Source organism: Rhyacophila brunnea, unplaced genomic scaffold (assembly GCF_057557595.1).
Source record: "Rhyacophila brunnea isolate RB1 unplaced genomic scaffold, BYU_Rbru_1.0 scaffold_4, whole genome shotgun sequence".
Classification (NCBI taxonomy): domain Eukaryota; kingdom Metazoa; phylum Arthropoda; class Insecta; order Trichoptera; family Rhyacophilidae; genus Rhyacophila; species Rhyacophila brunnea.
Window position 1 is genome coordinate 44,417,943 of NW_028233068.1, and position 15,026 is coordinate 44,432,968.

A 15,026-nucleotide genomic window follows, 5' to 3' on the forward strand; every position below is an offset into this window, starting at 1 on the left:
AAAACTTACTTGTTTTTCTTTTAATGACCCCTTGTGCCAAAAGTTCCACTGTGGCTTGTAGCTATTTTGGAAGTCAATTTCACTGCTGAGTCCATTTTCATTGCGGAATAGGATCTTTCCAGTAGAAACGGCGGTGTGCTCGGATCCGGCACCTTTAACATCCCACGTGAATCGAGTTGATTCCATCAGGCTTACTCCGTCTAAGGTGACTTTGTTATCTCCCAATACCAAACCTAGTCCGTCGAAAGTGAGCATTATCTTGTTATCAGGCTGATCAATGTGCATCACTCCTGGAAACAACAAAACAATATTAAACAATAAAAATTATAGAATTAAAATTATTCACAACCAAAAATTGAATTAACCTCTCTATGAATCTAATTTTCTACTGATTATTACCATAATTCAATATAAAACGATAACATCTTCATTAAATTTATCATGAATATTAGAAAATATCCATAAAAAAATACATGGATCAGTGAGTTAATGCTCGAGCCCCCGGATCCCGGTTTTTCTCTAATGTTTTTTCACCCCCAAATAAAGGTTGAAAAGCCCTGCCTTACAAAATAATATTTCAAAAATGACTAAAAGAGGCGAATTTCGTGTACGGTCCCACGGTCACAAACGAAATTACCTGCACCCAAGGGCATTTATGGCCGCTCGCTCCTAAGCTAAATGTACCGTTCAGAGAGCTTCAAAAATCTCTCAAGTAACCCGCACCCCTCTGATACCGGGCCTTCCGAGCATGAAAGTACCCCTCGCCATTAATATTTTTTTTAGATATTTTTAAAAGTTACCTTCAGTAACGAGGCGACGGTGAAGTCGACATAAACGACCCCCGTCCGACCTCGGCACGGTGGACGCTGAACACTTGTTTCAGTCTAGTATACTCGTGTTAAAAATAATCAAACAAAAGTTATGCTATCTTAATAAAAGCGGTACACCTTAAACATTACAGTGTTGATAATAATCCTAATCACCGACTCGTGTAACCTAATAATAGTTAACCAAACCCTTAGTGATAAAAAGTGAACCAGTGCTCAGCGCATGGGATAACATAAGGGTAATGACTCGACCCCAAACATAACGACATTGCGGTGCCTAATCTAAGACCTCTTTAAATGTAAATGTAATATCAACAATGCTCGTCTATGCTTTAGTCTAAATAAATTGTAATTCTGTGCGGAATTATAAATTAAATTTATGTGTTATAACTGATCCTGTCCGCCTTGATGTCTCCACTTCCCAAAGATAAGTAATGCTTTATGAAGAATTTCACCAGCCTACACGTGAGTCCTTCCTTCTGAGGTATTAGTACATATTATGCATTTCAAAGACATAATGCTTGACATAAAATTTTTCATTTTTTAATTAAAACTACAAAAGATCATAAGGATACCAATTACAGTAGTGTAATCTGCAATTTATAGTCTTAGTTAAATGAAAATAAATACGTATGACTGACAAAGTTGAGGCGCCGAGTGCCAAAGGAGCTCAAGCGCCAACTTTACGATTTTTGACATTTGAATGTAGGTTTTTTCTATAAATCGATATGTATCATGCCACAAAGCCTTATCGCTCAAATAATTATAGATATTTTACAATAGAGATTTATTTTCTGTGGCATAATTGTTTTGGTCGTTATGTCGGCACGCCACAGAAGCTTATCCGCCATTATTCCATGGAGAGCGCGAGACCAAAACAGCTGTCAGATTTGTCTTATTGAATATACGTTCTCAACAGTGAAAAAAACTAAAAATGAGCTCAAGGAGGATTAGAAAAATAATTTCGATGTGTGTTAAACCTGTAAACGAGGAAAATCACAGTACGTTTAACATGTTTTATCCGTTTTTCTTTCACATACGCTGTTGCTTAAAATATTTTAGATTACTTTTGAAATATGGTTATTAACGTAATTTTAGTAATTATGTCCACTAAACTTTTACTTCCATGAAAGAAAATAACTCTTATTTCTAATTTCATCTTATTTTATATCCAATTACGATTGATATACACTAAAAAAAGTATTTAAAAAATCACCCGAATCCTTGAGAAAAAATGATGATGTTAAATTTGAATAATGATTTTGTTATTTTAGCCAGTTTGTAGTAACGATTTGATTTAGTATTATTAATAATATTGGGTATATAGACGGTTATTACAAAAAAAAACAATCCAAAGGCTTTGAAATCATCGCTGTAATGGCAAAAACGTATTTAATATTATAAGGCAAATTTTATGCCAAACAAACTCATGTAACAATCATAACAAATTTGACCATTTTTTCAGTATTTATTTGGCATAATAAAATTTGTTTATATCAAAATGTTTTTTTATTGCTATCCAAACCCTTACATTAAAACATTATTTTTAAATGATCTATTTTTTTAAACTAATGCGATTATTTGAGTTTTAAAATGTTAATGCCACAGAAGCTTATGCAACAAAAAAAAGTATCAAGTGCCACCTTTTTTCATTTTTCTTTATGCCAAAGGAGCTCAAACGAGTAACGCTTATAACGAGCAAATTCAGTCGGTCCCATCTTCCTCGTAATAACCATTTGTTCTTTAGCTTTGCTACTTACTGAGACGTTCAAGAAGATGACCAAATGCCAGATTGTCTTACCTACTGCATGATGAATATTCCCCTTATATCCGGACTTCACGAAATCCACAATTGGTGTATATGTTGTTCTTGTCCCCATTTTTTCAATGTAATAGCCAATTTCTCCTTTTGTTTGATCATCCCCATATAATAAATTAGTGCTGATAGAGCATTTGCTGTCCGAGTCCGTGACAACAGTCAAAACTTCAATTCGCTTGATTGGTGAGTCTAGTATGGCTGACATGGTGAATTCTGTATTCATAACATCGATCTTAGCAGTAAACTTAGTGGGTAATTTTGCACCTGAAATAAATCAACATGAATATAAAAATTGATACAATTTCTCCGTACCTACATCCTATGATGGGTTTTCCACCTATAGTACGAAAACATCTTCTTGGCTACGTGTTGATACTGTGAACTAACATGCTCCGCCCATTTTTAACCGCATCTCCATTATAAACTAACAAGCTCCTCCCATTTAATAAACAACAGCGTCTGGAAGCGTAGCCAAGAAGATGTTTTCGTACAGTAGTTATATAATATTATTGTATGTACTACAAAATATCATGTTGCAATGCCACAATACATTCACTGGGAATGTGGGAAGAATTACGGTTCTATACAATTCATTCATGTTAAACACTTTTTATAGATCAGAAGTAACAATATGAAACAACGTGTATACCTTCTGCATCAATGGACATATCCCAAGTTATTCCTTTTTCCTGATCAGTTAAGAGTGATCGGAAGTTATATGACTTGATGCCGGCCTTTTCGAAGTACACGATGTAGCTGGCAGGTCCGTTAAGAGGGAATCTAGCTTCTCCTGGCGCCAGATCACCCGAACTTCTTTTTGCAGGCTGCACCATTTCGAAGCAGAGTGTTAAGCCGGTCGTCTTGGCCAATTTTTCGTAGCATTCTGGTGTTGGCTTATAACTGGAATGAAATACAAAATTCGAATTATACCTGTATACATAATATATGTAAAATAATGTTGAAGAAAATCTTCCTCTGTGTATCTTCCACTGGTATACTGGTTACGTTAAATACGACAAGTCAATCTCACAATTTTCCCAATACGGACACTCTCAGACACATAATATGTATGTATATAATAATAATTATACATCCTGTAGGTGCAGCATGTTAAAATCGTAGTCACCGAATATAAATGTAAATCAAAAGTGAAACTTTATTAAATGTACCTACCATAATTTATTTCCTTGTTTTTTTTTTATTATTGTCTGTGTAGATAAACTTTGGTTTTATGTGTCTAAGTAGTCTCATTAATGTAAAGAAGTAAGTATGTACCTATCTGAATAATCTTATTTTTCATTTGTATTTTTTAAACAATGACCCCACCCCGCCCCTTAGTTGCAGCATATGGACACAACACAGTACCTCTAAGAATCCCTGTCGCTCGCCAGTCTTCTTGCATCATTCCAGTTCATACCACTATCCCGTAACTTCGGCAATATACTCTATAATAGTATTTGGAGGTCTCCCGGAGAACAGCCAAGCCAATTTGAAGTTCACTCCTGGCATCATCAGGCCGCATTTAGTTTTAACCGAATACAGTTGTGAGTCCGAGACACTCTGAATGTTGCTCCAGCCATTCCCATACGTTTAGGGAGAACCGTCTTAAGCATTATGTAGTCCTTCATGATGTTAAAAAGAAAGGGCGCAATTACACAGGCTTGCTTGACTTCTGACCTCCACGAAATCATATCAGGAGGCTTCAGTGACTAGTCTTATAGAGGTTGATCAAAAATTTGTCTTATTGATGTGTAATATTAATGTATTTTTTCTTAAAAATAGATTACCTTGGATTGTTGAATTTTAGCACTTTGTCAACATCCATATGACCCCTTTCCCTGGTATAAAACACTACATCATTGTTTGCGGTGATTATTTCCTGTCGCTCCAATGGAAGGCCAACTTTTACATCAAATCCTTTTCCATCCAGAAGCTAAAAATCAATAAAATAAAATTTAAGAGTTTCTCCTCTCCACAAGTCTTTAGGCACAAGACAACAACTGGGCGGTTGTAATGCCAAGGTCCCATGATGAATGCCGTGTGGAAGTATATGGATATTAAATTAAATATGATTTCCATAGTTAAAATACAATAAGTCACAGGTTATCAAACTTTTTCATATCATAGTGCCCCAAATATTCGTTCATGGCACATTAAAAATGCGTGTTGAATTCAAACTGTTCAGAATCACATTTCAAAACTTTGCGGAGCTGTGCATGTGTGGGTAATATCAACAATAAAAGAATATGTAGCAGTTTCAATTTTGCTATCACCGAAAGAAACCACCACCAAAACATACATCCCTATCGATGTGATTGTGCATTACTGCATTGAATTAAAATGAACAATGTTAAATAATATGCAAATATTCAAGAGAAGAACTTCATTAATTGATACACGATGAAGTATGAAGAAAATTTGTAAATACAAAACCATCATCCTTCACCATTTTATATTGTTAATTAACTATTATCGCCCACGATGGCCGAGCGGCTTATTATTTAGTGGGTTGCAGATTCGAATCCTGGATCTGGCAAAATCCTTTTTATTTATATTTATATAAATATTTTATTTATATTTATAAAAATAATTGATTTGATATAAATAAAAAGGATTTCAAGTTATACACATTTATATTATTTATAAAAATCGATGTTTATTAAAATAGATATAAAAAATATTAAAACTATGAATTACTCAAAAATCTCTTAGGTGATGCTTAGAAAACTTAATAAACTAAATTTTAATAATAAATATGACCATAAAATATATGTAATAATAGGGTGCGGTCCGATTCAACAGATTTACATTTTATTACATTTTTTACAATTGTAAGTTTGTCTTTGACTTAAAATAAAAAATATTTTTCTTTTTTATGTTTTCAGATACATATTTATTCATTAATACAGTTGAAATTGTAAATTATCAAAAAAATGTTTCAAATTGCAAGCTTCGTATTTTTCCGCTAGGTGCCTCTCTAAAAAAAGCTCAGTGAAGACTTTGCCTTAAGCACTGAACCACGAGGGCCGTGGTGTGTCAATCACGACCAACAAGTGTAACAAAAATTATCTAACCTTGCCAGTGATTTGAACACCAGTAGATGTTTGCAATGTGGTCATGACCTTCAGTCCAGTTGAGAAAGCATCAGCATCCACAGACAAGGTTCCCACTATCTCCACACTCGCACTGCAAAAAAAAATAAAAATAAATTACATTAGTAAATTGGAGTCTGCTATGAAACTTAATAATCCACTATTTGATACGACCTTATAAAACCTATTAGCTATAAGTAGAAAAAAGTCTTAATTACAGTTAATAACAATAATAAAATAAGTGTGGTTGGATTTGGAAGAGGCCAAAACATTCTAAAGCCTTTATTTAGTATCAGAAATGATGACGAGGTACGGAAACCACTGAACATTTTTAAATATTGTACAATAATAGACAGGATTGAATGTACATGTTTTTCGAATTACCTCAAAAACATATTATATATTATTAAAATATAAGATATTTACAATAGATACTAACTATGATTCGTAGATGGCATCAGGATCTCTCAAAATTAAATTTTTTACACACTTGCACTTGCTAATGGTTTTGCTAATACAAGATTTATAGAATGCAACATTCTTTAATAAATATACACAATACGGTGGATGTGGATCCATATGCCATCTTCACAAATATTTTTCTTTTTGTCATTAAAAATAATGTGTGATTGTATGTGAAATTGTTCCACGGTACTTCTCCAATGTATTGTGAAATAATTTAAGACAAACTAACCTTGGCTGTAATTGAAAGTCAACCTTAGCATTGAAAATGTCTCCGAAGAACTGTCTGAAGTCAAAGTCTCCTCCAAAAGTGAGTTTAGTGGTGGCAGCCCCTTCGGCATTGAGTTTCAGAGACATACCTGATGATGTGGGGTATGCTAATTCCATATCCAAGAATAGAATGTGAGATCGGACTTCATGCTAGAATAAATATAGATTAAGTAAAATTTTATCAGTTCAAAATCTAACTTTAACATTTGTAATTTTTTCAATATGATTTTTAAACTTACGGAGAATTTCTTGGCTGAATAGATTCCTCCTTCCACATAATCGAATATTCTATCGATGATAGTTTCAACGGAGAAGTGCTGATCGTCTCCGAGAGACAAGAAAATGGCTTCAGAACCGAAGAGTTTCACAAAGACGTCGAGATCGAAATTTCCTTTGTATTCACCGATGTCTTTCTTCAGCTGTAACAATAATCTTTGTATAGTTCGGTGAAGAAATAACTTTTATATGAAAAAAAATATCAATGAAGCCATAAAAAAATGGGTATCTATCCATCTTGTCCATTGGTTCATTTCATTGTAATTCTATTCAGTCTTAGCACTCAAAAATACCACAAAATCTCAATTTTCGACATTTACATGTCGGCCCTTAATGAATGTTACTTCATTAGCTTTTGGTAATTATTATAAATCCTTTTAATCCAGTATGTTCACTTTGTAGAGGCCCATTATATCCAATATCATGCTTCACTTTGGAACAAAATTATATAAGTTAAATGGAATAGTTATGGACAATTTTGTCTTTGAAGGTTTATAATAATATAATGGCAACATATTCGTTGTAAAAATAAAGATTATTGTAACAAGAGACGACTAAGAGACAATTATATTTGTAGGGCAGCAACATATTAGTCTATGTAGGCGCTTATATTTCAAAATGAACTACCATTGTGTAGAATACGACAAGTTGTAAAGATTTGAAGGGAGGAAGTGATCTTATAGATTGTATTTTATTTAGTTCAGCATTGTGAACATCAGATGTGACTTTACTTGTTTTTCTATATTCGTAACAATAATTATTAGAGAAGTTTTAACTGTTTATTAAGGTAATAATAGTTTTCAAAACTCAAATAAGCATGTCGAATATTGATACTGACATACATATTTTGAAAATCACACTGATCAACAGCGTATCGATCACTCGGACAAATTAGTATTTTTTTTATAATTCTTATTATCATTTCTAATGCACTTTTCAAGTTAGTTTCATTAGTAGAATTATCTATTGAAAGGGTTATTATTTACGAGGACCAGTTTAATGTGCACTGTCTATATCAGATTTCCACAACCTACCTACCTTCACTTTTCACCACTGTTATCTGTCACTCTAACCCTGTCGACTACTTCTACCAAAGTATGTTGATAAATGGAACATGGGATGTCGATCAGTGGTACATTGCAACTTCGTCTCTTTTAATTAATAAGATAAATGACGTTGATTATGCTTCTAATCTTAAACATATCCGATAACCAGGTTAATTTAACGTTTTTATGAATCAAAAGGTGAGATTTTCCACTAAAGTGTCGTTAACTGGGACATTTACGTGTAGATATGGCGTGAATATGTTGATTAGTCTGAAAACATCAATTGTCAGGGCAGCTATATTTATATGTTTGGCTTTCTGTGGTAAATCAGTGGGTCTATTCTATACTTATCGACAGCTAAAGTGATAAAGTGACAAATTATCAAACTTAGGGTACCTAGGTTTTGTATCAAAGTATTAGCACTTATTGTAACAATTACAATAAGTTGGATGTAATTGTTTCAATAAGTGCTATATTTTAACAGCACCACTCTTAGCTGTGACAAAATTTAGAGCGAGATAGATAGTGTTGATGGCTAACTTATTGTAACAATTATAATACCTCAATAAAAATATTATGTAATAAATACTATCACTTTAGCGGTCGATGGTCGCCTTGTGTAGAGAATAGAACAGCAGGAATGTTTTTAAATTTTAGTTTACTATGAATTTACAAACATTTTACTAAAATTTAAAAACATCCAAAAACATATAATCTGATTTACCACTGAAAGCGAATTTTCAACATAATATTACCAAATGAAAAAATGGATGCGCAGTGAAGACGTCATGCAAAATAATGAATAAGGAACCTTCTTTCCCATAGCAGCGATCTGTTCCTGTACATCCCTCTTTGACTTTGGCCCAGATGTGTTCCATCTTTTTTGGATTTTTTCATAGATATTGTCAGTGGTTTCCTTCCAACTATCATACATACGCTGTGGTGATTTGAAACTCCCCTTGGGTCCAAAATACTCTTCGAGTACGAGGTTCAAGTTGTCTTGGCGAGCACCAAACTGAAAATTTATTAAATCATTGCTTGAAAACGTGTAACATTTATATTTAATCCAAAATGTATACAGTAAAACCTCGTTAGTAAGAACACTGATAATTCGAAATTTTCGCAAAAAAAAGTCCCTTGAACATAATTTACATATAAAACCATACCTTTCGATAATTCCATTATTCGAATTTCGTAATTCGAAATAATTTTAGAGTCCTGGCATATAACATAAAATATAAAATTTTAATATTTTTCCCCCATACATTTCATATTTCGTAATTCGAATTTTTTTCGATTTTCAGTACCATGGAATTCGTATTAACGAGGTTTTACTGTACATATAACTGTATGGGTATTTATATTCTGACAATAAATTCAAAGAATGTTGAGTATAACATTCAACATAGGTGCCCTCAATAATACTAATTACGTTATTATATTCACCTCAATCAAATTGATATCTTTTCCAAAGACTGAAGCTGTAAGGTTTAGATTGACAGATCTGGGCACAAAACAATTTTGAGAGTAGATGATATTGGATTGGATCACAGGATGAATGTAACTACCCTGAATATCATAGACAGCCTGGTATGCTTGGGAATACTTCCTACAAAAGAAATGATGAACGATTAAATAATAATATTATTATAAATATTAATAAACGGTATAAAAACTGTTACAGTTGAACAAAGGCGTTCAATCCGAGTTGCGTTATTTTCAAGGTTCACAAATGTGGCAATTATTTTGATCATTTAACTACATATCTTATTTATTTTTTTATTCAATATTGAATATGAATGTTTAATTCTTCATTATAGAAATAACGTAATTTTGATAAAACTTAGAAACATACATATTAGAAAAAAATCTAGAAAAGACACGTCCTTCACTTTTCGGGTGAGTGATTTAGCCTTGGCTAGAGGCCAGACATCTGTTACAATTAAGTTAGCAATCGCATTTTCTTCAAAATTTTGAATGTTTTGAGTGACGAACTAGAAAAATTATAGACTAAAACATTGTGAAAAATAATCTGTGCTGATCGAGACCAGTTTGATGTTCTGATGCAAGTTATATATCACCTTGGTTACTTGCCTAGAAAACCAGTTGACACAAAATAAGGATGATCGACTGTGGAATGACTGGAAGTAGAAAGAACCTCAACTTTGTTCAACTTTGTTGAAATATGGTTCCACGTATCAATCATTAATTATAATCAACTGAGAAAAATCACCATGTGAGAACACAGCATAAGGATAAAACTATAAATAATATAATTATAGCGCTTCGGGTCCTCTATCAATTTGGGGGCCACGGGCTATACATATAATAGACTAATTAAGGGCGGACATGCTCACCGTAGGTCAAAATTGAGCTTTTATTGTATTTTCAAAGCATGGTCCTGGACATTCCTTAAACGTTGTAGATAATCTATTTATATAATTTTGAAGCCTTGTTATCCGTTATATTTATTTTAAACATTTGATGACTGCATAAAGTATTTTTATTAGGCATTTTATTATTCAAAAAATGGGCAAGATTAACACAGTTGAAGATAATTCTAAAGATACTAATTATAAGCTACGTCTTAGACCATTCAAGTGTGATAAACATCCTACGAATAATGATTACTTTATAATAATTATTGACCTAAGAATAAGGTAGTGTTTTTTTTGAAATCCACCATTTTTTTGGTATGCTACAACATACGGCCGTAGCCATAAATTGACAAACTAAAACTGAAGTAGGGAGTAAGATCATGTTAACGCGCATGTTTAAACATGTACCTAACCGATTTTTTTTTAAACGGTTCATGTTGACAAGGCTTCAAATTTATATAAATAGATTATCTACAACGTTTAAGGAATGTCCAGGATCATGGTTTGAAAATACAATAAAAGCTCCATTTTGACCTACGCTGAGCATGTCCCCCCTTAACCCTTTGGTAAATCTCGCCCTGTCAGAGGGTTTTCAATTGTATTTAGTTATTGTTCAAAATTTAGTAGCATTGCAGGCTATAATTGGAAACTGAATCCTACAATGATAATAATTCTGTAGTACCTTCCATCTCTTTGGTACGTATTTGTGTAGTTGAAGGATCCGAAGATGACACGAGTTTTGACAAGTGCTTTGCTACGAGACCCCTGGATGTTGATCAAGGACGATGTAATGAATGACTTGACTGAAAGTTACAAACAAAATTAATAGTCATTTAACACCTGATTGGTTGATGAAAAATTTACATAAGTTTGTTGCAACAAACATATCAGTATACTGTTAGTACTTTTTGAATTTTTACCATAGATTATTAAACATTACACACACCATTACCACTGTCAATCAATATTTACTATGAGTAGGACCATTTATTTTTCTGTTTATATTATTATAGTTTGTGATGAATAATTCTGGTAAAGCCAGAAGCAGTCATCGATATCACTAACTGTCAAATTAAAAAAGGATTTCTTTCTTCCCATTAGATATTTTTGTTCAGTGAAACAGTACAATCAAAGTGAGCCATTTAATAAATTTTACAAGAGAGGTGATTTTTAATTTCATACAATATAATGGAGCATAATAAATATAGATACCTATGTAAGTAAGTACATTTAATAAATTTCGAGGTAGTTCAAAAATTTATTTTTATTGAAAAATATGAAAACATGGAAAGTTTAAAAATTAATAATGATGTTTACAGATACTTTAAAGTCTTTTATTGTGTTCTTTTCTCTCACTACATGCTTCCGAACACTTGGGTCCATTTCAGTTAATTAAAATTAATGCGTTTTCTTCAAATCAATTAGAAAACACCTTTATTTTAAAAAAATTGACAGAGATCCTCTATATTAGAATGATATTAGAATGATATTAGCACACTGCTGCAAGACCGGCAGCCATGATATTTTAAATAGATTCTAGCTTAGCGATTGATCAACATGCACACGTCCACTGCCTTTGCGAACATAGGTGTCAAGTGTCCGTTTTTGATGTTACATACAAATTTTAAACTTAAAAATCCATGTAAAAACGACCATTATTGATACTCTTGGTGGATTTTATTTGAAAGATAGATTTGATAATCAATTAAAACATGAATGTGGTGGTAAAAGGGACGTGGCATTCGTCCCCCTTTGATACTTTGATACCAAGCTACTGAGATGTGATTGGATTATTGACGATATATGTGACAAATATAGTAGTTTTATAGAGGTTTGGCTAGGAGATGAAATAGGGAACAGGCAGGGTAGGTTGGTTTGACATTTTATGAAATGAACCCAGGTTTTATTATCTCCTTCCAAATAAATATTAATTTAATTATTACAGGTGAGTTTACAGATTTATAATTTAGCTGAGTGAAATCACGAGTATGCGTTCTGATGGATTGCGAAATCGGCCGGGCGAAGCTGAACGATAACCTTAGGGTTAAATCTTTAATAACTGACTGACAATATTTATTTCATGTGCTGAGTGTTTTTATAGTGATTCGATACAATAGAAAATGCTGCTATTAACTAGGTACTTAAATATTTTGATAATCATGCTTTGTTATGTAATGCATAATTCATTTTGTAAAGTATAAACAATTGATTTCAATTTGAACAGTTATGCACGTTTAATAATTGTGTAAGATTGATTTTCCTACAAACAACTTTTGTGCATATCATAGCAAACTTAAATAGCATTATATATTAGTTTGTGATATTGGTGAATAATTTATTGAATTATTAAATTATTTTTGCTAAATTAGCTTTCTGTTAAAAATTGATTGATTCACATAAATCGCTTGTTTTGCTATTTTAACAATATTATGTTGCAAGATACATTGTAATTATAAATTAATGGTTTCCTGCCAAGTCATGCGGATGGTAGGGTATTCACCCTACAGAGGTTTGCATATTCAAACTCAGCTATGATGCAAATGTAACTCGTTAACTTTTCGTAACTTTTCCACCATTGCCATTTGCAAGTTATGCGTCAAACTGATGACACAATGATAGAAGATGTTTATAATTACAACTTTTTTGAATTTACATCATTTGAAACAAGATAAGTATATACCTACTAGAAAAATCTTCAAAAAAAATATGACCCCCAGCAGAACTCGAACCCGCATCCACAGGATTCTGCCCAATATGCTTTACCTGTGACCTACCTAATTATGACAAAATCAACTAGTATCCATACATTTGAACCGCTTGATAATAGTGGAAAATTAGCTTTTTTGGTTTGAATTTTTGGAAACTTTTTTGTTAAAGGCATTAAAAAAATGATTGCAAAATAAACATGCACTGTACTTCAATTTTATATTATGTCAAATGATAACTGATCTGAAAAATACTCATAATATTTCCATAAATTTCTTAGTTGGCAAAATAATGATGACAATTTGATAAATAAATTTTGTTGCATAGTTCAAATTATGTTGAAGTTGCATCGATTCTCTGTGTGCAAACCTCGTTAGTAATAGAGCCGACTAGATACCTACCTAGATTGCTGAAATGTCTTGCTCACCTTGATCAATTGTATCTGCAGAAGAAAGAAGATCCTCCAGAGTTTTAACGAGGTGTTTGGATGGGCATTCAATCAGAGCCAAGTACGCCTTGATTCTCATCTCGGAATCTTCTTCAGTGTCTTCTAAAATTTTGTAAGCGACTGTTTGAAGCTGAAACAGAAAATTTACAATTCTTCAAAGTGTTTGCCATTCTCTATCATTGCAATGAATGACCATAAATATTGCAGTACCATGTCAGTATGTGTGACAGCAGAGATTTGTGATCAGTCGTAGTGACGTGCTGGGGACCCACCGCTGCCTCAACTAGTCGCACACTTTCAATGCAACGGTGATGTGTATGCAAATATTACATACAGGCATTGTGAGAAATGCAGTCCGCAACGAGTCTGTTCATTATTTAATAAATTGTAGATACCAAATTGCATAGTACATAAGGATGTAAAATTGAAATGGAACTCAATTGAACTGCATGCACAAATAACGTAAAAAATACTCTTTCATACTTCTTTGATACATGGGTCTGACGTGAAGGTTTCAAGTGCGGCAACTCGAACTCTCTGTTCCACACTTTTATCTGAAGCGCAATTCACCAATATGTCAACAGCATTATCTTCGATGTTTCTAATATTCTTCAAGGCTTTCAAAATGAACATTATCTGGAATTTTAAAATACTTGTATTAACAATAATAATCATGCAATAGTGGATCCCAGAATGCTTAGATTAGAATCAACCCATAAAAAAAATGTGCCAAAGCAGGAGGATAGATTCCATGAGAGGGTTTATAGGTACTCTGAGTACTCGCAGAAATAGGGCCCCGTGCTAACCAAAAAACACTGAGCAAACATTCTATAAATATTTCATATTCTAAAAACTATTTTAAAAATTCATGACAAAAATTATATAACTCGATGTTGTGTATTAACAGATTTTTGAGAATTTTTGAGCAATGCAATTTAAGTTAGTGACATAAATAATTTACAAATATTTAAAAAATTATACAAAAAGAATATCCAACCTTATTTTCATCACTCTTGGTAGTAGACTTGCATGTTCCTAACTTAGAGACCAGCTTAGCAGAAAGTGCGATGACGGCGTCATTTTTATGATGGTATTCAGAGCGAACATGCTCCCGGTAGTGGGCTGCAGCCAACGCCCCCGCTCCAAGGTACACTTCGTTTGGCAAATCGGGGGAGTCCAGTAGATCCTTTATTCAAGAAAAAATATCTTTTTAATACACTAATAGCCAAAACTATTGGACTTCCCAGTTCTTAACCAATCACGGTGGTTTTGCCGCCAAAGTTTTGCCACTTAGATAGAATCCCACACACGCCTACAATGTGAATCGCTGGATGCCTCTTCCATCAAGAAGGAAAGAGCTACTCAAGTTTGTTAAGCCTTTAGTTGAGTTCTTTCAGTTTCACATGTCAATAAAAGGATTACCAATGATGAATAAATGATGATAATACAGTGTCTCCAGAAGGTGATGAAAATTACTTGCTTAAATTATATTATAAATAGTTTGCTTCTTTCTCTGTTGAAACTTTATTAATTTGAAATAGTATAATGGAGTGCTTACTTTCAAAAGCTGCTAAAATGGTTTTTCGAGTATTTTGAGTTGGATATATTATATTTTGATAAATATATTAGTCTACCATATAGTACAATCTGAGTTTTAATTTCAAAACTCAGCTAAATACGTCAATATTAATTATTAAAAATC

General features: G+C 32.8%; 1 protein-coding gene across 2 annotated transcripts in view; it reads right to left on the reverse strand.

The window, feature by feature from the left end:
* Positions 1 to 15,026, reverse strand: part of LOC147067418 (apolipophorins-like) — a 98,536-nt gene that overhangs the window by 71,386 nt on the left and 12,124 nt on the right. For both annotated transcript variants that reach the window (XM_085953941.1, XM_085953940.1), the window contains exons 10-22: positions 14,322 to 14,510; positions 13,808 to 13,960; positions 13,304 to 13,454; positions 10,853 to 10,973; positions 9,239 to 9,401; positions 8,604 to 8,807; positions 6,710 to 6,889; positions 6,433 to 6,620; positions 5,721 to 5,832; positions 4,434 to 4,579; positions 3,296 to 3,546; positions 2,629 to 2,910; positions 10 to 290 (exon numbers count right to left, since the gene is read on the reverse strand). In XM_085953941.1, the coding sequence (XP_085810067.1) occupies positions 10 to 290; positions 2,629 to 2,910; positions 3,296 to 3,546; positions 4,434 to 4,579; positions 5,721 to 5,832; positions 6,433 to 6,620; positions 6,710 to 6,889; positions 8,604 to 8,807; positions 9,239 to 9,401; positions 10,853 to 10,973; positions 13,304 to 13,454; positions 13,808 to 13,960; positions 14,322 to 14,510 (2,421 nt within the window). The remainder of the gene's footprint in view (positions 1 to 9; positions 291 to 2,628; positions 2,911 to 3,295; positions 3,547 to 4,433; positions 4,580 to 5,720; positions 5,833 to 6,432; positions 6,621 to 6,709; positions 6,890 to 8,603; positions 8,808 to 9,238; positions 9,402 to 10,852; positions 10,974 to 13,303; positions 13,455 to 13,807; positions 13,961 to 14,321; positions 14,511 to 15,026) is intronic.